This window comes from Stylophora pistillata, chromosome 11 (genome assembly GCF_964205215.1).
Source record: "Stylophora pistillata chromosome 11, jaStyPist1.2, whole genome shotgun sequence".
NCBI lineage: Eukaryota > Metazoa > Cnidaria > Anthozoa > Scleractinia > Pocilloporidae > Stylophora > Stylophora pistillata.
The window spans coordinates 1,420,001-1,445,387 of NC_142529.1; the positions used below are offsets into that span (position 1 = coordinate 1,420,001).

At 37.5% G+C, this 25,387-nt stretch overlaps 3 protein-coding genes and 1 pseudogene across 10 annotated transcripts in view; all 4 read left to right on the forward strand.

The window, feature by feature from the left end:
• Window positions 1-11,948, forward strand: part of LOC111347690 (uncharacterized) — a 27,188-nt gene extending 15,240 nt beyond the window's left edge. For all 7 annotated transcript variants that reach the window (XM_088738686.1, XM_088738690.1, XM_088738691.1 and 4 more), the window contains 5 exons: window positions 3,404-3,490; window positions 4,118-4,216; window positions 5,971-6,039; window positions 6,627-6,728; window positions 7,542-11,948. In XM_088738686.1, the coding sequence (XP_088594812.1) occupies window positions 3,404-3,490; window positions 4,118-4,216; window positions 5,971-6,039; window positions 6,627-6,728; window positions 7,542-11,545 (4,361 nt within the window). In that variant the 3' untranslated portion in view covers window positions 11,546-11,948. The remainder of the gene's footprint in view (window positions 1-3,403; window positions 3,491-4,117; window positions 4,217-5,970; window positions 6,040-6,626; window positions 6,729-7,541) is intronic.
• On the forward strand, window positions 11,643-19,862 carry LOC148719609 (dipeptidyl peptidase 2-like). Its single transcript, XM_088739111.1, has 11 exons — window positions 11,643-11,676; window positions 11,946-11,975; window positions 12,495-12,599; window positions 13,420-13,556; window positions 13,648-13,811; window positions 14,202-14,340; window positions 14,591-14,678; window positions 15,441-15,499; window positions 15,962-16,252; window positions 18,848-18,921; window positions 19,725-19,862. The coding sequence occupies exons 1-10, from the start codon at window positions 11,643-11,645 to the stop codon at window positions 18,908-18,910; spliced, it is 1,110 nt and encodes a 369-aa protein (XP_088595237.1). The 3' UTR covers window positions 18,911-18,921; window positions 19,725-19,862.
• Window positions 19,028-21,389, forward strand: LOC148719610 (solute carrier family 4 member 11-like). The gene is made up of 5 exons (XM_088739115.1): window positions 19,028-19,111; window positions 19,792-19,925; window positions 20,204-20,310; window positions 20,596-20,761; window positions 21,212-21,389. Exons 1-5 carry the CDS (start codon window positions 19,028-19,030, stop codon window positions 21,387-21,389), a joined length of 669 nt encoding a protein of 222 aa, XP_088595241.1.
• Window positions 21,390-21,777: 388 nt separating this feature from the next.
• LOC148719611 (solute carrier family 4 member 11-like) lies at window positions 21,778-24,986 on the forward strand (annotated as a pseudogene). The gene is made up of 3 exons (XR_015993259.1): window positions 21,778-21,967; window positions 22,436-22,605; window positions 23,471-24,986. The product of XR_015993259.1 is annotated as a solute carrier family 4 member 11-like (transcript).
• Window positions 24,987-25,387: the final 401 nt, after the last annotated feature.

Below are 25,387 nucleotides of genomic sequence, written 5' to 3' on the forward strand. Positions count from 1 at the left end.
ACCTACCCACACACGCACGCACGCACGCACGCACGCATGCACACACCCACCCACCCACCCACCCACCCACCCACACACAGTTAACTGATATAAGTTAACTGACCACTCCCCATAGTGGCTTTTCAGGGCCAACACCCATCCATCCCACCCAGGGGAGGACATCCACCACACCAGTAATCTCGTGCGTGGGAAATTAACATCTCCTACCCCTAACCCTGAAGGAGACGGTGCCTACGGTTTATTCGTCCTTATCTGAGATTCTTAGAAAATCTATTCATTTTAGAAAGGTAGCAAATTCTCCTCACTTATTTTAAGAGCATGAGTATTGCTCCGGCCAGGGCTTGAACCCTCGACCTCCCGCACAACACAATCCGGTGCTCTAACCAATCAAGCTAACCGGGAGGTTAGTCCTTCTAAGGACTACACTCACCAGGACAATCACACTACACTTTCACATGTTACTCCTGGGTTCAAATCATTCACTGCAAAACTTCAAACACACCTCAGAAACTGAATTTTCTTATTAAACAGTGGTGGCTGAATTCAATTTGTAATCAAAACACTTCTGCAGACTTTTTTGAAGCTATTAAGGTGGCTGGCACCAGTTTTTATCTTTTTGATGCTTTGTAACTTTTAAAGAATACAACAAAAAGACTGACCAAGGCCAGTTGAACACTTTTACAGGGTTAAATTATATAATCGTTGGCCATACAAAAGTAGGTGTCATTTTGCTATTAGCAGTTTCCATGGCAGTGCTTTCAAAGGATTATTCAGACGCATTTTTTAGCTTATGGCTCCAATAATTTGAAAACTAACTCGGTGACCCTGTGATTTTTCTTAGTGATTGCTTTCGGCACTTGAAAAGGAAAATGTACAAGGATTTTAAAAAAATTCTATGGAGTGGAATTTCAGAAAATCTAGAAAAAGGCAATTTTCACACACAAAATTTCCTTTGGTAGAATTTTGTAGTTTTTTTTTCTGACGATACCTTTCAACATTATCGTATTGGAACGATAAAAGAAGGGGTCACTCGACTTGTTTTCACGCAATTGTTTTCGCGAGTGTAGCAATTCCCACGTGCGTTCTTGCGCATTTAAATATCTGGATTCCATAAGATCGACATTTGCTCATGATCTGTTACAGCTACCGCTGACTGTCGTGTGTATTCACACTAGCACCTGTGATGGGATGTTTACAGACATTTGCTGCTTTGAAAATCATTCAATAACCATCGAAGACAGCCTTCCGGGCTCATCTTAAAGGACCTGCTCACAACTTCAGGCTTATATTATGTTATTTTCCATGTTTCACATTCTTCTTCCACTTCAGGCAGATTATCCTTCACTTGAGTTCTCCTTTTTTCACCGTCGCAAGACTTCATATCAGTTGGATATTTCATTTAGATGTGAAGCAACCTTTATGTCTCTGAGAATCGTCTTCTTTATCTTCGTTTCTGTCTCCTACATATGCAGTGGCCGTTCAACACATCAAATACACACTGTTAGGTAAACTTCTTAGAATAGTAGAAAAAAGCCTTGCGCCGCCACCTTTGTTTTGAATTTTCGCCTTTTAATCTCTCACTTAATGTCTACATTTCATGAAGGGTTCATTAAAAGGTTTTCACTGAAGAGGCTGTTTAAGTGCTCAATCCTCTTTTAGGTGAACTTTATGTCTGTGATATCTTATAACAGAGTGTAATTTAAATAAAATAATCAGCTTCCCCTCTAGCTTCTTTTATGTGGTAGGGAACTGTAAAAATCAGAATACCTATGGCCAACTCTTGCATAAAGTACTTAATCTGTAGAATGAACATGGTTGTGAACTTGGTCTTACAGCTATGCAAGGTTGCTCTTATCTCAAAGACAAGCTTTGCAAAAATCACATGGAGTTCAGACAAATATAAAAATGGTAACCATCCAACTCCACTGAATAATGAATGCATATAAAATCTGCAAAAAAAAAACAAGATAGTATCCTGCATTTGTCAAATTTCTGTCTGCAAAATTCATCAAATTTAGTCACGTACTACAATCCAAATCTTTCTTCACCTGCCCAAGCCAAATTTCACTATTTTCCATTCTTAATATTTCTTCCATAGCAAACCTATTGGCTTTTGGACAAAAATTCCTCAAAACACATGGTTTATGCCACCACAAGTTTTTTTGACTGATTAAAAAAATTTAAGATATGGAGCAAAGAATTCCACACGTTATTTTGTTGTTGTTGTTGTTGTTGTTGTTGTTAGAGAAGCACAGGATTATTTTTGTCCACTTCTGATGGATCCAACCAGATAATTGAATCTCATCACAGTTCTTGTTTGACATTGGATCATAAACAATTGAAGCAATGCACAGTATTAGGTTTGTGCCTGAACTCTATAAATATTTGTTCACTCAAACAGTGATACTTAGTATAAACTGAAACAAAGCTTCTTTATCATTTTATGTGCATTTACTATTCCAATATGGTTTCCTGCTCCAGTGAGTTAAAGACGACTAATCACCATGTGTTACGGTAGCAACTATTGAGTTTGACAAGTGTCATAAGTTGAGAGGGATGTATTTTACAGAGTCAAAGATCCAAATTTGGAGACGGTGAAAGAGCCAACAAGGTTTTTTTCATGTCAGCAAAGTAGAATCAATGATACTTGTAAACTGTAAATAGCGATTGAAAAAAGCAACTCAATATAAAGCAAAATGAACTTATAACAAAGATAATGACGCAAACTATTCTGTTGATATTTGGGGGCAGAACCCCAATATCACATAGACAATGTTCTGCACATGAAATATTCCAAACGAAGATGAGATTACACTTAAGGGAATTACGAACATACTCGCCTAACAGCAATGCATATGATACTTCGAAACAAGTTAAAATAGTCATATTAGGCGCTAAGAAACAGGCTATTAATCTACATGTGCATGAGGCAAAACAATAACAATTCATTTGAGCTAAGATAGAATCGTGCAATGTACTAAATTGATGAGAAATGCATTTAAATAACATAGAAATGAAATTACTTACATATCTGACCCACACAGTGAAGCTCCTTGATCGGGAAATGCGAAATTGACTTATTAACCCAGACTTACGACTCATTACTTATTGAACGACTGAAGGCCAACTGCACTTTGACTGTGATGGCACAACCATAAAGGCTCACGTGATACCATGGGCCTTAGTGAGCATAAGCAAATGAGAGAAAATAAACAAAGGGAGAGAACCAAAAGAAAAGGAAATAGACAATCGTAACACCATGGTGTCTACATTTTAGTGAGTGACTGACTGGTTTGCATAAAGGAGTGGCCATAAAATCTTAACTGCAGTAGTTAAAAGGGCAGTGATTGAATTAAATTGAAGTTTAAAACATTGTCTTCCATTTTTTCTTGTCCACTTGTAGGTTCACAATTCTTGACAAAAGGAAAAAAGCCATCAAAAGTTTCCAAAGTGTCAAAGCAACAAAGATTGTCCAACAAGGTTTCCAAAGGTACATAAAATAGTCTTTTTAAAATGAGAATGGATCAATTATAATTTTAGTTTTCAGGAAATTTCTGATTTTCTTCTTCAAACAATCGACAGCAAGCAAAATAGTCTAAACATTGAAATTTAAATAGCTCCTCCCTTGAAAAATAGGAGAAGGGGTACTGTATCCTACTGAGGTGTGGTAAATTTTGAATCTCTGTTATGTAGTCTTCTTAAAAGAGTTTAAAGGAAGGTTATATGATGAATGATTTTTTTGCAGATTGAAGATTTTGCCTTAATTTTTAGAATAAGAGAGAGCACCTAAAAGTAAAATCTTCACTGCATTTTCTTAGCCTAGCAGTGTTACATGTTTAATTTTTTTTTGCACTTAAAACATGCACTTGATCTATGGACATACTCATCAGCAGATACCAATGAAACAATGATTTATTGGCCATTTAATTGAATGTAATTTTCAAAAATTACAAGTGAGATTCAACAAGCTCCAGGTGGAACAATAAACTGTAACATTACGTTGAAGCATAATCTGTGTTCAGTAGTGAGTTCCTTTCTACTCATGGATCCATATTGGCTAACTTGAGAATAGTTGTTACATTTATCTTGCATCATTTTCAATAAATTATGTTGTAAGGTCTTAGCAAGAAACAGAATCCAGCACAAGGTAAAAGATCAGTTCCTGATTGTTCCAATATGCCAAAGAAACAAAAATTGTCAACTTATCCTCATAAAAGTAAGTTTTCATTTTGTTGTGTTGAAATTTAACATTAAGAAAGAAAGCGAAAACAATGCCAACACTGAATTGTGATAATTGCCTAGATACTGTTCAAGTATCAGTGGTAATTGAGTCACTTAAATACTAAAATGTAGTATAGTAGTGAAAGCCTACACTTTTACTTATATACTTACAAATGTCCATCCCTTATGTTTGACACTCAAATGAGGGTACTACCAAACAATGCCTGTTATTATAATGATAATCAGATTACTAATTATGGAATCTGATTTGAAAATGTACTGTATGTTAACTTGATTACTTAGAGTAATATTATAGTATGCAGGGGTTTCATTAAGGGCCAGGCACTGGGCAAATTGACCGGTTGTGAGGACGGCTTTGCCATCTGGAGGAAAGTTTATCTTATAAAGAAGTTCAGTTCAAAGAGTTTTGCCTGCCTGTGAAAACCAGTTGCCCTCCAGCAGAAAACATAAATGAAACCCCTGAGTATGAAGGTTAAGTCTCTGTGGCATTTGAATGTCATAGAGAAAGACTTTGTGGTCTTATTGTTTGGCAGAGAGCACTCCTGAAAGGGGTAAAAGTGAAGAACAGTTCTCAAAAGACATTATGTTTCAGGTCAAAGTTTTGGCCAACTGTTGGCCGACAGTTGGTGACCTGTCAGTAACCTGTTAGTGGGTCATAAACTGAAATGATCGTATACATTTTCTCATCTATTGCATCTAAAGCTACATGAAAAAGGGGAAAAGTCATTCAAGAAAAGATACCTTGCACTTTACTTTCAAAAGCTATTGTGGCTTTTGCCTACTCTTTTGCATTGGCTTGCAAAACTTTCCCAAATTGGTTTGATTTCATTTATCTGCCATATTGAAAAGTTGTTCTAGTTCCCAATCCCCTGGTACTGCCAACGAGATTTTCACAAAGCATTATAGGGTGATTGAAAAACTACTTTTGGCTTTGCTTATTTGTTACCCCAAACTTGAGAAAAGAAGTTTTTTTGTGCACAGACTAGGATATTAGAAATAGGTACCAAAGTTACCACTAAATTTTGGTATGTAGGGTCGGAAGATGGGTTAAACAAGCTTATTTTACTTTTTCAACCGAATTGAGTAGTTGGGTACAGAACAGAGTCGAAACTTTTCCTGTTTTCAACTGGAAAAGGTCTGACTCTTTTTTCAGTCAATTTTTGGTCTACTTAACACTGTTGGCCGACTGTCAGTAATGTGTCGGTAACTTGTAGGCTGACAGGTTATCGACAGTTGAAAATAGTAACCATTGTGCACTATTACCCCTAAAAGTAACAATTTTTGGCGAAAGTGATTGGAAAGGTGTATGTTGGACAATTTTTGGGAGAGGCCTTTAACAGAATCAAGTGCTCAAGCAGAGTTGCCGAGTTTTCAATAGAATGAAGCAGAGTTGTTCACTTGAATCTAATGGGGAATTCTGTTGAGGTTTTTTGAATTGCTAGTTGCTGAGAGTCACCAGCAACACTCCTTTTAAGAACTATTCTCAATCTGAAAATCAGACCACAGTGTCAACTATTACTGCTGGTTCAAACCATGTTGTGAGTTCCAAAGTATGGTAATATGTCTGTGCCTGACTCTGATGCTGACCTGTGCTTATTTAGTTAGATGAATTGTCAAAACAAAACAGCAAAACAAAACTCAAAACAGCACTCTCGTCTTAGAGAAACAAATTAAAGTTTTCTTTCAGTAAAGACAGAAGTTAATTATTTTTTGATCACTCCTTTGCAGGTTCCTCTGAGAGGGTAAAGAAGACTTCCAAACGACTTCGACTATCAGATGACAAACTAACATTTGCAGGTGCTTTTTTGTTTTAAATTGCCTCTTTCTTTATGTTCATTAAGTAGCTCCCTAAAGGAATGCTTTTTATTTTTTAAGCTATTAGAACACCAGTTTTCTTCCCGATTGTTTAAATGGCAGGGTCCATTGCTGGGGTTATTTTTAGCTATTGAGTAAGAAATCAATCCAAGATATTTGCCATTTTTGTCTGAAATTGTGGATGATTTGTTTACCCTGTTACATCTGACAGGCTTTTTTAAAGTAGATTTCATTGTTAAGCAAGGATTTCAATAAAAGCTGGTTATTTATCAATCTGTAAGACCTCTTACCACAGTCTGTTTAGCCAGAGGGCAGATCCGCGTGTTGGGGTTTCGCCTTCCAGTTCCTTTTAGGGGCACAGCCGTCTTTTACACCCTTGGTAGCCAATAATTTCTGGGAATTTAACATTAGGCATTTTTAAATTCTAATGGTCCATGCTTACGCTTAAAATGTGAACTTAATATGTTAGTTATTCTTGTTAATTAAAATCACACACAGTAGGCTTGGGCCACCTGTGGCTATACTGAATTTTTTTTAGTAATGATAGTTTTACTTTGTGTTTGTTCAAGATTCCTCTGGTAGCTGTTGGCGATCTCCATTTGTAGAATTCCATCATTTACCATTTCCTGTGAACCCGCAGGTTTACAAAGAATCCAGAAGACATGACCAGAGTAAGTAGATGAATCACAATGATTTTCAGTGTCATCAAGTGTATTAGTCAATGAGCAACAGCTGCTACACGTGTGTTTTCTTAATTTAAAGGACTGTTTTACTCTTCTACCAGTTCTTGCTCCTGTTTATTACAACCTGGTGTTATCTTATAAGTCAGTTCCTTAATGTATAACCTTTCAATGAAGCTCAAAAGCAGAGTATCAGAGTGCAAACCCAAAGTTCTGGAGTTTAATTCCTTGTTAGAAACTGACATGTTTTTATTTGTCTGGCACTCATTGCAGAAAAAAACAGGTCTTCAACTTTTCAGGTGGATGAAGCAAATACAGCAAAACAGTTGTCTCAGATACCATAAAATAAGTCTTAGTCTTTGGGATTTATTTGTTCATTTGGAATGCTTTTGTTTTTTTGTATTAAACTGTTTCTCTGTGTTTTAGTTCTTCATTTTGAAGGTTTTCCTAACAGTTAATGATTTTATTTTTTAACTCAGCTCGATTTTACAAGGTATTTAGGTTTAATTTACATAGCAACTAAACACAGTTCAGCAAAGGAAAAAAAGAGAAAAAGATCTAGCAATAAAGTAGGTAGCGAGTTAGGAGGTTACTAGAGACAATAGCACCTTGTAGCCGTACATGATTGGTAAAGAACCAATCCTTATTTAACAACTTTTACACTTAAACACTTTCAAAATTTCTCTTTCGAAAATCGCAGCATTCACAAGGAAATTTGACCAGAGTCGACTGTTTTAAGAAGATTAGAGATTAGATAGGTTCACTGACCTTTTTTATTTAATTTTTTTTTATTTTTGATTTTAGGTCATTATCTTGATACTGTTATCAGGGTTATCAAAGACGAGTACAACAGACGATCTCAGCTAAAACCACTGCTTTGTGAGAGTACAATTACGTTGCCTCTTGAAGATGTTTACACAAGATTGAGAATTGTTTCAAGGAGGAAAAGAGACTTTCAATTAGAAAATAGTGAGGTGAACATGTATGATGTCTTTAAAAGTGAGGGTGATGTGATTGTGCTTGTAGAAGGAAGTCCTGGAATTGGAAAGACAACATTCTGCCTCAAAATAGCCTATGATTGGGCTCATGACCGCATTCCTAAGGAGTTCAACTTTCCACAATTTGAAATTGTCTTATTGCTGAAATGCCGGGATATTGTTGGAGACCTATTCGAAGCCATTACTGAACAACTGTTACCTAAAGATACTCATGAATGCTTCCGCAAAAAACTTATGGAGTTCATCAAGGATTTTCATTTTCAACCTAAAGTGTTGATAATTCTGGATGGTCTGGATGAGCTTTCAAAAGAATCTAAAAGCTACGTGGATGACTTACTCCGTAAAAAGGTTTTACGATTTTGCTATGTCTTGGTTACAACTCGCCAGGAAAGAGGAATTGCTGTACGACAGAAGGTGAACTTTGACATGCTTTTACAGATTGAAGGCTTTACAAGGAAAGATGCCTTTGATTATATCAGAAAGTATTTTAACAGTGCTGGTTCTGAGCATGTATCCACTGGAAAGAGACTTATCATACAAATCAAAAAAAACTCTTTACTTGATGCGCTGTGGAACAATCCTCTAAACCTGTTACTCCTTTGCGTTGTGTTTGAGGACTGCCAGGGAGAACTGCCATCTTATCGCACTGAACTTTACCAGATAATTGTTTGTTGCATTCTACGGAGATATTGTGCCAAGCATGATCTAGAGGCTCCTGTTGATGACAGAAATCTAGTGAGGCTCTTTGAAGATAGTTTGCTAGTGCTTGGAGAGTTAGCCTGGAGATGCTTGGAAGAAGATCGATTTTCTTTTCGTGAAGAGGAGTTGGCAGAATTTGAATCTGCAATTGTAAATCTAGCAGCCCGGGAACTTGGTCTTGTGTTCAAGGAAGCCAGCTTAAGGAAGATTAACCCACAACATGAGTATTTCTTCTTTCACAAGACATTTCAAGAGTATCTGGCTGCATTTTATTTAGCTAACAAGCTATTGATAAAAGAGGTTGATTTTTCTGAGTCGCATTTACACTTTTACGATGATATTACAGAGAGGTACAGACAAGTGTTCATCTTTATGTCTGGCATACTGGGTGAGGATGCTCGTCTTCTTTTTGAACAGATTGGCAAGAAGCTAAAGAAACAAAACTGGGACTGGCACCAGTGCGCTGAAAAAGAGGCCACTTTCTTTCTAGAATGTTTCAATGAGAGTAGAAATGATGAACAAGTGGCAATAGCTCTTTCCTCCTTTATTCCGTTTCCACAGACCATGACCTTTGACTTATCATATGAGGACACACCAACAGATGTTTTCATCGTTTTAAAAGCCTGTGAGAGTTTTTCACAGTTGCAACTTCCTGTTCATCTTGCACTAGAGTGTTCTAGGTGGGATATTTATGCCAACCTAGATGGTGACGCACTAGCTGACATCATAGCATCCAACACACAGCTACAAACACTTTCCTTTTCTGGTTCCGTTTCAGAAGAGATTACAGCTCTTTTGTGTAAAGCACTCGCAGTAGACTCTACTTTACATTCCTTTACACTTGAGACAACTGAATGGAAATCTTCCTGTGAAGTTGTTGCTATCAGTGACAGCATGGCTGCAAATAAAACCCTAACAACTGTAACTTTAAAATTGCCTTATGAGATGTTAAAGATTTGCATAGCCATACTTGACAAGGGACTATCTGCAGATATGCCACGTACATCTCTTGTACTCGAGATTTTTGGTTCATGGAGGGAAACTGAAGCAAAAGATTTCAAAGAGATTTTATTGAACAGATCACTTACGTCTCTGAGCCTTACTCTGTTTGGAGACATGCAAGATTCAGTAATGACTTGTGTTAGTGAGGGACTTGTGGCAAATCCTTCACTGCAGTCTCTTGCACTGACATTTTATGGAAAACTCAGCAACACTAGTGTGGCTTTGTTAAAGGATGGCTTTCTAGGAAACAGGTCTTTGGAATCTCTGGAATTAAAAGTGTTTGGTGAGCTTCCTACAAACTGGGCAAATATTTCTAGGACTCTACACTCTGCAATAAAGTCAACTGCGTCCTTTACAGTGCATCCAAATGTTACTGGCATGGTAGGAACTTCACAGGTGGCTTGCCTTTGCCCAGTTCTGAATGAAAACCTTTTAGCTTCAAAACTCCACTCATTGGCTGTCAACATCTTGGGAGAGTTAGACTGCAGTGGAGCAAATGATCTTTGCAAAGGACTGATAGCCTCATCAGTTTCTTGTGTCACTTTGAATTTTAAGGAAAGAGTAACTGATAATGTTGCTAACTGTCTTTTTAAGCACTTGAACAAACTCAAAACCATTTCAAAGTTGACTATTAGTATTCAGGGGGACCTGATGGGGGACAGAAAGAACACTCTTGAAAGGCTATTATGCAACCAAACATATCTATTTGCATTAAATGTTAGTGACTCATATTCAGGCGACAAGATTTGCAGAGAAGTTGGTTTATCTGCCGATGATTCCTCGTCACTTACACCTGTACTAACCAAAGTTAAGGATGGCTGTGTAACAAAGCTTAGTGTGAGCGTTAACAACCCTGACAGCATCAGTGGAGACTGGGGATCTACTCTCTGTGAGGGTTTGGCAAAAAGTGAGTCTTTAACTACATTGAGCCTGACATTAAACGACATTGCCTCTATTGAAAACATAGATGCTCTGTGGGATGCTGTGGCAAAAAACAAGTCATTTACAGCACTGAGCCTTACACTCAACAACTACAATTGTACGAGTGAACCCATGACCTGTGGTCTGAGTAATGGTTTGGCAAAAAACTCATCATTAACTACACTGAGCCTTACCTTAAACGACTGCTGGGTATGGGTGAGAATGGTGGCCAATGATCTGAGTGACGGTTTGGCAAAAAACACATCACTAACTACACTGAGTCTTACATTCAACATCCAGAGTGACTCGAATATCGACAATCATGTGATGGATTATCTGAGTGATGGGTTGGCAAAGAACACTTCACTAACTACACTGAGCCTTACAGTCAATAACTACTGTGACAGTGACTGGGAGGGTGGCATGATCTCTGATCTGAGTGAGGGGTTGACTGAAAACATGTCATTAACTACACTGATCCTTACACTCAACAACTACAGGGCCTTTGAGGGATGCATGATCTCTGGTCTGAGTGACGGGTTGATGAAAAACATGTCAATAACTACACTGATCCTTACACTCAACAATTTCAGTGACTTTAAGGGACACATGATCTCTGGTATGAGTAAACGGTTGACAAAAAACATGTCATTAACTACACTGATCCTTACACTCAACAACTACAGTGACTTTAAGGGAAGCATGATTTATGGTCTGAGTGACTGGTTGGCAAAAAACATGTCATTAACTACACTGAGCCTTGCAGTCAACAACTACAGTGACTTTAAAGGATACATGATCTATAATCCGAGTGACTGGTTGGCAAAATTCATATCATTAACTACACTGAGCCTTGCAATCAACAACTACTCTTCCTTTGATGGAGACCTGACCTATGGTCTAATTGATGGTTTGGCGAATATCAAGTCATTAACCACCCTTAGTCTTACACTCAACAACCACAGTTACAGGCCTAATTCATGTGTCTGTGCTCTGATGAATGCTTTGGTTAGAAATACATCATTAGTTACCTTGAACTTGACACTCAGTGACTACAATAACTTCTATGAAGACTGGATACATGAACTGGCCGATGCTTTGGCAAGAGACACATCTTTAACGTCAATTAGCCTGGAAGTAAATGTCTTCAGTGAAAGAAATTCAAACTCTGAGAGTTCTTCAGTTTAAAGAGCAGCACATTATTTATTATTTTTTCATGAATGGTGTGAGTATCAGAAGTACCTTTTAAATGTTTGATTAGTCTGTGATCACAGTTACCATATAGATGACTGTTGGAAACCTGATCTGGCTTTGGTTTGGTAAAGAGATCAACATTAACTACAACTCTGCTAAACTAAACAAACTTTCAGTATTAATACAACTAGAAACAAGGGTCTCATTTTGAAGTTCTCCTGGTTCAAAACATGCTCGAACTTTAATGAGATGAAGAAGGTGGCTGGCTGGATGTGATCTGGAATTTTGGAAAAGGGATTAGAGTGACATGAACTTGTTTTAGTTCAAAAGGAGAACCAGCTGCTGTGCAGTGAGTGAAGACTGGTTTATTGATCTTGTTGTACACTCTATGAAGCAGTGACTTTGACCACTCTGGGATTGAAAGGTAAGAGCAGCAGTAATGCAGGGACAATATTTTGAGGACACTTGGTAGAGTTTACTTGTAAGTGATTCATTTCACTTTGATCAACAGTTAGCTAATGGAGAGTGTTCATTCTGTACAAAAATAATTTTTTTGAAGACTAGAATGATTCCTCATTGGAGTTATCTCTATCACTCATCTTATCTTCCATTGACAACTTGTACCTGGCACCCTTCTCCCCCTTACCGCTCCCGTTCGGAAGATACAGTACTGGAATAGACAAGATTTGTCTTCGATAACCAGGATACTTCTCTGATGTTCTGTCACATTAATCCGTTGTATTGTTGTGATGTGTTTTATCTGCCTCCGTTGGACCCTCCGAGATGTGACAGGTTGAATCGTTGGTCACGCAGAATCACGCAATCCTCAAGACTAGTTAGCTTGTCACAAGACCCTCACGTGAAGATTATTTTCCGACAAACACGAAGATGGCTGGCCACTTGGAGTTTCTTATCGTGATATCCTCTCTTTTTGTTATCGTAGGGGCTACTGTTCCTTACAAGACAGCTTATTTTGAGCAAGATCTCGATCACTTCAACTTCGTTCAAGCCAGTAAGGTTACGTTTAAGCAGCGGTATATCTACACAGGTACTTATTGAAGCGTTGTAACCATAATTTCTGACACGGATGGAGCTTTGGAGGTGAAGCTACACAGTTCCGATTAATATGTCAGAGAACATGGTTAAGTCGTATAGCTCTCTTTTTCAAGTTTTCTTTAGTATATTTATGAAGTTTACTTTCTGTGAGATGGCATAATTTCCAACTTGGAACAAATAATCATCGAAAGTAACCCACCACTCTCTCTTTCTCCCACTCTTTATTGTCGATGAAAATTACTTGGCCCAGCTGAATCTTAGAAATATGCGTTACCTCGGAGCATATTTTAGCAGAACTCTATAGTTAAATAATTCAAATTGATACAAAAGTGTTGGAAGTTAAGTAATCCGTCGATCATGTGGAAGCTTCAACATCTCCTTTGCTCATCCTCCCCCCCCCCCGTCGCGCGGCAGTTGAACTTTTGAAGATTGGTTCGTTCAAACCCCCACCCCCACCCCCCCTTCTTGGCCAGAGGTTTCATTGTGCAATCAACAAATGTTGTAGAATTTAGCAAAGTCATGTGTTAGTTTTTGTGGCTGCTGTTGGGTTTTTTCAGGAGGAGGCACCCATAAAATGCAACCAATGTCATTAGGCTCTGCCTATATTCTTATACTTGTGTTGAAAAGAAAGAGAAAAAAAACAAGAAATCCTTGAAGTGAAAAAAAGGAAATAAGTGGTTGCATCCACCCTCTCCATAGTTCACATTATATCTTTTGTACTCCTTGAAGCACCAGCTTGTAAACTCCTCACAGTGTGGAGAACTTTTGAGTTTTAATCATTTGTAAAGCTCAGTGTCCATGTTTCCTCACAGATCAATACTGGGATGAAAAAGGACCAATTTTTTTCTACACTGGCAATGAAGGACCAATAACTGGTTTCTGGGAAAACTCAGGCTTTGTTTTTGAAGCAGCTCAGAAGTTCAGTGCTTTGGTGGTGTTTGGAGAACATGTGAGTATACAAGGATGCTTTGTGATAACGTTGAATTGTTGGTGCTTTGATCTCTTGTTATTTATTGTGCTCTGTTGTCATTCCCTTTCAGAGATACTATGGAGAATCCCTTACATTTGGTTCGTCCTCATTTGATCACGACAAAGTCGGTTACCTTTCAATGGAGCAAGCCCTTGCAGACTATGCAGTCCTGGTGACTGACCTTAAGATTCAGTTCAAGGCCACAAAGAGTAAAGTTGTGGCATTTGGTGGCAGGTACATTGTAACAGAACTTGACAAAGGAATGTTTTGGCAATTGTGATCACCTGCATCGAAAGCATGGCAAGGAGTTTAAACTCTGTGCCAATAACAAGATTCCAGTCTTTGTTTCCATTCAAAATGTGAATGTTTGAACAGCCAAGAACAAGAGAAAATTCCAAGTATTTGGAATTGTGTCAGAAAAGGATTAAATTTTTGAAGTGAATTTATATGCACACAAATGAGCACCATAAATGCGGTATTCTTCGACATACACACAGAAAAACCAAATTAAGGAAAATGAAGACCTTTCTTGAAGACCAAGAAGAGGGATTGATGTAAGACTCATTAAACTTAATTTAATGAGGTATTCTGCATCACTATCTGTCCTTGGTCTATTTTTTCCAGTTATGGTGAAATGCTAAGTGCTTACATGAGGTTCAAATATCCAAATGTGATTGATGTTGCCTTGGCAGCCAGTGCTCCAATTTACATGGTCACTTTCCACGGAGGTGAAAGAGACTTTTTCTTCAGTGCAGTAACAGAGGTAAAGAAAGGAGACTGACAATTATTTCTCTCTCCTGGGATATGTAATGGAGGATAGTGAAAATGCCATTTAGTTATCGATTTCATTTTTAGAAATTCTCGCTCTTTTTTAATAATCTTTGTAAAAGAAAAACTTCCTTCATTAACTACAGCTGCAAAACTATCATAGCTGGACTTTTGTTGTCACGTTATAGTTAATTTTAAAACAAATAGGTATTTCAATTGATATGATTGTATTGTTTGTTTCTAAGGACTTTTTAAATACTGATGCCAATTGTCCAGGTTATGTTATTACAGCCTTTGAAATGATTGAGATGCTGAAAAATCAAGGTGCAGAAGGTAAAATGAATCAGAGTTAGATGTAGGAAACCCATGGAATTGCTGAACGCTTAAAATCTAATGAACAATACAAAAACCAGAAAATAGGTTATAAAATGTGTTTCAGAGCACTAAATTCTCTTTACAATTTAAAACGAAATATGTAGCAACTCAAAGAGGGTTTTGGAAATGAAGGGGTTTACATCTTCCACTCTATTCAGGTTGGAAATTTGGAATGTTGGTGTAAAGCAAGGGACTAGGGAACCAGGGGAATACTCTCATAGTGAGAGAGGAGTATGCAACATTATGACAGGAGGCAATTGCTTCATTACTGTACTGTCGGGCGGCAAGGACGACTCAGTGAACAACGCGAACAATCTTTATTTCCAAACTCGAGCACGAGGAGCTCGCTCTAAGTAACTACAACGTGATGCCCGTAGCCCGTATGTAGTTTCTCTCAGAGGAGGCCTAAGTATGGGTGACGGGCCAACAGTACCATCCTCTTTCCCTAATATTAAGGAGTGCTTTTAGAAAGCTTTTAAAGCAAGTGTCAAAATCAAAACCTAATTTCTTTTAATTAATTGATCTTAAAACATGGGTGCATATAACAAGGAGCTGGATAACTCATTCCATGTGGCAGGTACATGGATTTTTTGTGTAAATGACATAGCGGTAGTTACAGTTTGTTTCAAAGTGATGTTGTACAATTATCTGGAGACCAATAGTTCTGGTCTGGAGTTATAATTCAACTCATTTATTTGATCAACTGAGTTCATTTTATAGGACTTGCTGAACTTTCAAAGATATTTAAACTCTGCAAACCACTAAAGTCAACAGAACAGGTAAGGGATAAAGGGTGAAAGTTTCTAAAGAAACTGTAGTGCTGTGTTGGTGGAGGTAACAAGGTAATTTGGTTACATCAAGTAAGTTGGAATAGTACATTGGCCACTGCATCAAGTTAAAAAGCTGACGTTTCAAGCCTTAGCCCTTTCTCAGAGCGAATGACGAAGGGCTAACGCTTGAAACGCCACCTTCTTAGCTCATTACAGTGGCCAGTTTACAATTTCAACTTAGTTGATAGAACAGAAAAAACAGATAAGGATTATGTGATCACCTTCACTCAAAACCTATCATGGTTGTCAAGTGTATGATTACTCAAGTTTCAGGGAGCAGGAGTTTTTGACTCTCCTGTATTTACTCCTTATTTTCTACATAAGTGCTAACTTCTTCCCTTTCGCTCACTTTTTTTTTCCTCTCATCCATTTATTGTTTCATCAATTATTTATTTTCTGTTTTCATTTTAGATCCCTCACATGTTAGGTTGGATTCGGAATTCTTTTACAACCCTAGCTATGGGTGATTATCCTTACCCAACAGACTTCCTGGCTCCACTCCCTGGGCATCCTGTGAACTTGGCATGTAAAATGATGGCAAGTGCATCATCCAAGGTTGAAGGTCTGGTTGAGGTCACAGCTTTAGTCTACAATGGCACTAATGGAACACTGACTTGCCTTGACCCAGATACAGAGTACATTGAATGTGCTGACCCCACAGGGTGTGGTCTGGGTCCAGACAGCCTTGCATGGGACTATCAGGTATCGGATTGCATCCTAGTTGTTCAGCTCAGTAGTTCAGCAATTGGTTACGGTAACCATGGTTTCCATGGGATGTAGGAACTGTGCTTCATCTCTAAAGCTACCAGTTCAAACTATGACGGAGTTACAGTAACTGGCAATCTGCGGTCTTTTCTTACACTTAGGAAGCACGGAAAGCCGTAAAAATCTGTAACAAAAGCTCATCTTTCAAACCGGCAGTCTAAATCCCACAGGGATCAACAAACGCTTTTCATTCCACTAATTTATTCTTGTTTTTCTCGTTGCCATGTTCCCACCAATAACGTAGCTCCATTTTCTGCCTTTAAAAGCACACACAACCCACAATTCCTCTATTCGCTCTGATGAAGGGCTAACCCTCGAAACGTCAGCTTTTGTAATCATTACGGTGGGCAATTTACCATTTCAACTTTGTTGATATATCTAAATTATATCCTTATGTTGAATTGATAATCCGTCAAACTCATGACAAAGTAGAGCACAGCTCAGTCAACAACACGCTGACGACTATTTGTGAGAGATTTTGGATTCTACGAGGGAGACAGGCAGTGAAGCACGTGCTTAAACGTTGTGTTACTTGTCGAAGACTCGAAGGTCTGCCATACTCAAGATACAATAGGGACTCTAAGCAGTCAGGACGGCAATGCCATAGAAGACGTCGATTAAAAGATGAGTTTCTACTTTTAGGTAGAATTTCCAAAATGGCTGCATGTGCTTACCGTCTCAGAGGGCGCCAGACCTCAAACTCAACATAACGCACAAAAGCAGCGTTGAGTTCCAAATGTAAATTAAAATAATTTGCCTCCGAGGTTTCGCTTCGCAGACGACGCAGATTTTGGTGATTTCTCGTTGTTGTTTTGCAAAGGACGGCTAAGAAATGTACAAAGTTTTAAAACGCACATGCTGGGCTATTGTTCTGCAAATTAGATCTATTGTTTTTCCACGTTCTCGTTGCCGTAGCCGTCATGGTTTGCTTAAAGTCCCTCCGATTTACCAAGCGTTCGCATCTCCGAAGATCCACCATTTACTCTTACTAGAGTAGACTTTGCGGGTCCTCTTTTCATAGGTGGTAATTCGGCTACTGAAAGCGACAACAGTAAGTGCTATATTTGTTTATTTTCATGGGCTTCAACGAGACCTGTACACCTTGAACTTATGCCAAATCTCACTGTTGAGTCTTTCCTGTTAGCGTTTCGCCGCTTTACAAGTCGTCGGGGACTGCCTGCAACTCTAATGTCCGATAATGGAAAAACGTTCCGAGGATCCGGAAAGGGAATTGTCAAGATTGCACGGTTGAAAGAAGTCTTGCGTTACTTAGCCATCAGTGGTGTCAGCTGGAAATTTATTATTGAGAAGGCCCCTTGGTGGGGAGGCCTCTGGGAGAGATTAATCCAGAGCATCAGGTGTTGTTTGAAAAAGTCCCTTGGCAGAACCACCTTAAGCTACAATGAGTTAAACACCTTGCTTGTCAAGATCAAATCGGTCGTTAACTCAAGACCTCTGACCTACGTGGAGGACGATCAAGATGGCATGAGTTACACACTTTCCCCTTCGTACCTAATCAATGGGCGACGAGTAACCAATACTGCAAATGACAGTCATTTTGAGGTCATCAGCACCAACGAATCGCTTACACGAAGAGCAAGACATCATCGCCACCTTCTTCGCCAATTTACTAACCAATGGAGAAAAATCTATCTGTTGAAACTTCGAGAGAGACACGCACAAGTCACAAAGAATCGAAAGGGAGCTGACATAGCCATCGGAGATGTAGTCATTCTCAAGAACGATACTTCAAACCGAATGTTCTGGAAATTAGCTAAAGTGGAAGAACTTTTGCCAGGAAAGGATGGTAACATCCGAGCTGCTATTATCAAAGTCTCAAGTGCAGATCGTATTCCTCGTCTGTTAAAACGAAGTGTCAAACATTTGTTTCCACTTGAAGTCAACAGCAACAATGACATTAATCAAATCGAAGAGTGCAGAGCCGAACTGACGAGCGGTTCTCCTGTTCATGATATTCCGAACACTTCTGCGAACACTACACCACGTCGCAATGCTGCAATGAGGGGTGAACTCATGCGCAGATTTCGTACTTAATACAAAATTGCATTCAAATTTTTCTCTGTTTGTTTACGAATGTAACCCAAACCGGGGGAGTGTGTCGTGAAACTTATTAGCTCCCATAGCGTTTTGTTTTGTGCTTTGTTTGTACAGAGTTCAAAGGACGTTTATGATTGACAGTTGATCACGAGGCTTTTAAATTAATTACTCGTGTGCTTTCTGATTAAGGACAGTTGTGAATATGAGTCATCAAGTAAACATGTTAAATAATTATTCGACAAAATGTATTTTTGGTCATGAAAGCCCCCGCAAATTCTAAATAAACATTGTTTAGTCTGAGTGCCATATAACAAACCACTTACCAATCTCATTTGCTCAAGCTGTATCATGGAATATTAACCCTTGGTCTGAACTGCTACATCTTTGGGCCAATATTTCCCAGTACTGCTGGTGAGTTCAGTTTGAGAAGTTAATAGTTTGCATAATTGTTTGTTTGTTTTTTTTTTTTTTTAGATCGACAGAGGAAATTTTTGCTTTGTTCATCTCACTTGCATTTACAGTAGATGCCATCAGTAGCATCATCAAAGGTACTGATAATAATTACTCTGAAAAAAGTACAAGTTATTGTTCATCATTTTGGATTGGTGAGAGTGTCTCTGGGAACACAGCAGTTGAATGTCTACAGGTGCAAAAATGGCAAGGTGGTGCATTTCCAGGGTATCAGGTCAAGTTGATTTAAAAGAGTTGAATGCACAAAACACAAACCCTTATGTCATGGTATTTTGAAATAATATCATTATTTTGATTTAGTGAATGACTTAAGGGTAAGACAAAAGGATTCCTTGTTTTTTTTCCCCTAATGTTTCAATTTTTCTTTACACATTTTGCCTGAAAGGGCTGTTTCCAAAGTTTTTCTAAGAAATTTTGTGAATGAAATTGGCATGCTGCCAGCCAAAATTGATTTCCTTATGCTTGCCTGATGTTTAACCGATGTTATATAGGTGTGTATGTGTGTGTTTGTGTATTTGTAAACTATGTGACTATTGCACAATTAACCGGAAGTTACATCCTAACATCAGTATGATTATTCTCCATACTGTTTGTTCTGTATTCATTCTCTAATGTACTTACTGGGAAGATTTGTCTAACAATCAAGAGCTTCTTGGGTTTGAGATCATTTCCTTTATTTTGAGTGTTGGATTCAGGGGTGATACTGTCAGGTGAAATTAAATGCTTATTGTTTTTAAGGGTTACAAAGTTTTTGACAGTGAAGTAATAATGAATGAATGACCAATATGTTGTTATTATCGTCTTTTTTCATATGCTAGTTTTTTTTAGAAGGAAAATTATGGGAGTTGGTTGGTAACTTTCACTTAAATCTTCTCAACAGAATACTAAGTCTTCACTGTACAAGTTTAAGTTCCTGCTGGAACTCATCATCTTGTGTTGTTGGCCAGGGGATTGCTAATAACTTCACTCCTGATCAGGTCCCAGATGTATCAGTTTGTAGCAGAGAGGGAGGTCTCTCCTATGCTGTTACAAGCTTAGGAACAGTTTGGATTGGTGTAGCACTCTACAATTTTTGCAAGAGGTTAGTAACAATAGGGTAATTTTTTAAACATTAATTTGCACGAGAGTAAAGCTGAAATGTCCTTCTATCATGAGAATGGTTTGCTGTTTTATAACAAGACAAAAGTTTAGCAACTAGAACTTTCTAGCAAAGCACTGCATGCTGCAACTTAGATACAATTTTTGTAGCTTTAGCATTCTTTACCAAGAATGAAATTGTTTCTGTAAGGCAATTAAATGTGGCTTTTGTTTTAAATATGTTCAATTATTAATTGATGGACTTGCTAATTCAATTTTCAGCCCCTTTCTTGATGCTGGAAAGAGAGAGGCACTGGCTGATTATGCACTTGTGGTGGCCGTACTTGTCATGTCTTTTATTGCTTCATTTTTTGTGCAAGATATTGATAGTGAGTACTGCACAATAAGAGCAGGAAGTGTTACTATTTCTGTGATATTTACTCATTCTACTCTAAAGAACTGATGTAGTAATAGTGAAGAATAACAATCAGGTTCTGGAATTCTACTTAAAGATCACATTTTTACATCATGTCATAACAATTGTATTATAATGAAAAACTTGTCATAAAACCACCTTACTTTGGTAGTTCATAGCTTTTGAAATAAAAAAGAAAGACTACCCAATATCTAATTAGTTTGGTGGTAACTCTCTTATTCTTCATGATTTTTCACAGATTACAAGTTTGAATCAAGCAGCACATTTTCATTTACTGTTGCTCCATTGCACAAGCTCACTTGGGGTGCAGTGTTTGCAGGACTTGGGTTAGGGTTCTCCCTTTCTCTGTTGTTTTTCATGGATCAGAATATTGCAAGTGCCATGGTTAATAATCCTGGAAACAGGTACATAGCATTGATTAAGAGATCCTACATTATGATTAGGCTGTAGTCCATTCCACATGTTTCTTTTCTGCCCACTATCATGGCAATGCTCTCATTATTTAATTTGTTTTTCATTTGGTTAAAGTTAGTGTGTTCACTAAAACCTTTTACTTGAAAAAAGGTGCAAGTGTCCATGAGACATTGATAACAGGGTTTCACTCTAATGACCTACAAGCCAACAGCTGGCGTTTATAACTAAAAGAGTACACAGGATTGTATTACCAGATAGTTGATGAGCCTTACAAAGCCTCAGATATATTATTAAGACTATTAAGAATAGCAAAGCATGATAGTATTGATTTCAGCTGGATTTTCAATACATGATTTAATTGCTTATTTTTAACCCAGTCATTTTTACTATCTACTAAGCAGTGCTGAGGAGTCATCAATTTTAACTTATTTTTTTATTAGACTGAAGAAAGGCAGTGCATATCATTGGGATTTACTTGTTGTAGCTGTAGTCAATGGCTTTCTATCCATTTTTGGCCTGCCATGGGTACATGCTGCCCTACCTCACTCGCCATTTCATGTCAGGGCACTGGCAGATGTTGAAGAGAGAGTAGACAGAGGGCATGTGTTTGAAATGTGAGTTTGATAACTCCAGTGTACATAGCAAGAATTCTTTATTCAGTTGTTAGTTAAAAGGTTGTCAGAAAAGTGTATGAATTATGTAAATTATGGTAGTGCACTTGTACTATGGCATGAAAATGTGAAAAAGGAGCAGAGGGCAATGTGAATACCTAACAGTTATTTTGCATAGCAGCCACTCTCTGAACTTGAAAAGCCAGTTGACTTCATTTGCCCTTAAATTTTTTGTTAGTCATAACTTTGAAAAGTTCTTCAACTGAATTGCAATCTATCTGTGGATTACAAATATTTATGCTTTTCCTTGGTTAAGTAACTGAAGGCTATTCGAGAATAAAAACGAATAAGAATTGATGATTGTCCATACCTTCTTTTTCCTTTTGCAGCATTGTCAAAGTTAGAGAAACAAGACTGACTGGGTTTCTCTCCAGCACTCTCATTGCATTATCACTGTTAATGTTACCCATTCCTCTCACTCTAATCCCCACACCTGTCCTTGATGGCCTGTTTCTTTTTATGGCCATGACTTCCTTATATGGTAACCAGATGTTTGAAAGAGCATTGCTGTTGGTCACAGAACAGGTTGGTAGAAATCATACTCTTTTGTCACAGGGTTGTGCCTTAACAGAGTTTAGGTGTCACAGACGAGTTACATAATACGCCTGTGGGACACTTTGCGCCACTTTGTCATTGAAAGTGCAATTTTTCACTGCACCCTGGATTTTGCAGATTTAGAGTGTCTAGGTAATTCTCTGAAGAGCACAACCCTGTGTGTGCTAATACTGTCTCTTTTCATGTATATCAAATTTTGTATTAATTCTGAAAGAGCATTATGTTTTTCCTCTCTTGATCTTATGGTTCAACTCTATGTTGATTGGGACACAAATTTACATTATTTCATCAACTTAACTCCTATGTCATAAGAAATTAAATTTGGTCATTGCAATTTATGACAATCCTCTCTTAATGATGAGTAAGTTTTTAATACTTAAATTCATTTCTAAAAGATCCGAAAATATGAGAGTTATTGAAAGATATTTAATGTTATAGGCTGCCTATCCACCAAACCACTACATTCGACATGTGCCTCAGAGAAAGATGCACCTGTACACTGCTCTGCAGTTCTTACAGCTTGGTATTCTATGTGGATTTGGATTTGCCCCATTGCCATATCTTAAAATGGTGTTTCCTGTTCTACTCATGTTTATATTACCAATCAGGTAAGAACAAATTACCATTATAATTAAGTTACATCTGTGGTTAAGCCTTTAATTACCATGAGTAACCAAGACATAATTTCTCCCTACAATATCAATTCAAAATGAAACAGATAAGTGATGAGAATAAAGACAAAATAATATAAATTGGGGGATTATTTGTTGATCCAAAACCAAATTCTTCAAACTAACATCAAAAGAATTGTATGGCAGACAGTAAGTAGAATAAGTAGTGAAATTTTGGGAGTGAAAGAGTTAAATAAAATAAGAAAGATAAGAATATTTTAAAACTTTTTCCTTGTGCCTAATTTTGAATCCTCCTTTAGGATTCAGACCCCCTTTAACTTCAGTTTTTGCAATAGATATTATTTTAGCAAAAATTTCAGTGGGACAAGATAAACCATAATGGTGTAAAAAAACACTGTCTTTTTTTGGAGTTATTCGCAATGTAATAGCTGAATGATTCAAAAACAGGATGGGGTACATCCAAAAAGATAATAGAATTGCTACAAGGTTCACTCAATGCTTTCTTGAATGTAATTCCAGAAGTTAAGTTTGTGCTCCTTGATGCAAAAAACCTCTTTGCAGGTCTACCATCTGAGTAGAGGAGAAATTGTTTGCAAGATTAGCCACACACAGCCTTTTGTATGTTGTGATTATGAGATGGTGTTAGACAATTTGTTGTGCAAAAGAGTGTGAACATATTTTAGCATGTTGGTGACATTTTTAATAACACAATCATGCTATCTTTGTTTATAAAAAGTGTATTAATGGTTATGTAGTACTGGGTCATTAACAAGCAATTAGAACTACAACTGTAACAACTTATTTGATAAAATTTAATGAAATCATGTCTTTAATGTTGCAGGCATCTTCTTGTTCCCAAACTGATCTCTTCAAAGTATCTTGAGGCTTTAGATGCTCACTTGTGATAAGTGAATTATTCAGCTCTTTGAAAGCAAACAGATAAATCAGAATAGTTCTTCAAGCATGCGGATGTAGAACTATAGTATGTTTTTCTAGAACAGTTAACTTCTTAAGAGCTACACTTTAGAAGTAGATTTTGATTTATAATTGTTAACAAAATAAGCTGAGCTATGAGTAGCATAGTGATTTAACCAACAGAAGGCATTCTGGAGCAATTGCAGAATACCCGGCCACCTTTGTCCACCTCATTTACCTGTGTTGAGAGGCTTTGAAGAACGAAGCATAACACAACAGAGGCTATTCTTATTCAATGACATGTAAATGAGTGGCCGGGTATTCTGCATTCTATCCGGCATTCTATATCCTTGAAAGAACCTTAGATTACCATGTACATCATGTGATATTTACAGGACTTGGCATATTTTTTTTTGTGGGGGGGGGGGGGAGGACATTTAATTTTTGACGCTTTTTCTTATAAATGAACTTGATTTCAAGATTGTTTTCATAGTCAATCTGTTTCCATGCTAATTTGATATGAAGATGAATCACACTTTATAGTAACCTTTCGTGTCACTTTTTTTACTGCTTAGGTCTCAACATAATTTAGTCTGACATTCTTTGCAAGTTGCCTGGAAATTAAAGACATCTCCTTTGTGTCTGCTCTTTCTTCCAACAAAAATTTTTGATTACAAGTGGGAAAGAAGATTGTATGCCAGCACCACAACCCACAAGATAACTGAAGAAAGAGAGAAAGTTTTATTTTCAATGAGTTCTCATCCCATTAACTTACAAATTTATTTGAATGTGTATTTATGCATTTTGTGTTGCTTAGATGAGGTTAAATTCTAGAATTTTTTCTCTACAAAGTACCTAGTTCTGCTTCATACAGATCTGTGAAATGTTTGGGTTTCGTTTAAAATCATACAGATCTGTGAAGTGTTTGGGTTTAGTTTAAAATTACAAAGCCATATTCTAAAAAGGTTATTTCACAATTTTAAGGGTAGTCAGCTTTTGACAGTGATAGTAGTGAAATGGAAACAAGTTTATCTCAAATGTTGTATATGAAACTTTACTTAAACCATTGGTTAGAAAGGTTAACAGAGATATACAAGTGTATAAATAGAAAATAAACTTACCACCTTCCAGGAACAATTTAATACATATGAGTTATTGACCAATTGTGAGGTCAAGATAGCTGGATATTGGCTGAGTTATTTTTTTTGCATTTTTGTCAACTGAGACAAAGTTGAGGTCCATAAAAACAAAAAAAGGAGGAGGCTAATCATCTGCTATCTTAACCAAACAAGCTTGGTCCAGTAAGGATTCATTATATGGGAAAAAGATTTCTTTTTATTATAAGAATCAAGAATTGCTTATTTATTTCAAGAGCCAAGAAAGAAAGCCAACTGTGTTTGTAGCTCAATAAACCCACAAGAGTTGTTTATGTTTCCTTTAAATTTGACTGTCTTCTGCTACTTTTTGCTTTTCTGTTCCTGAGAATATTAAAAAAATTATGAAACTTTGTAGGTTTGCTCCATGCTGTTCCACACAAGGATTGTCTTGTGCGAGATCAAAGTGGCTAATTCAGAGCGGGCAAGATGCACTCATCTTGCTTGCTCAGGTAGCCAATCAGGACATGGGCTTCAAATTACCCACATGCAAATTGACAGATAACCAAATTATTACTCCCAATTTCATCAGCAATTCTCAGTATTAATGATGAACTGTCTCTTTCATTTGTTGGAACATTCGTGGATGAGTGTCAGCATTCATTTAACCGCATTCCAAAATCGTACCCCTTTAACCCTCCAGGGATTATCCGACATACTTTCTAATCCACCGTCCCGTAGTCCATTGT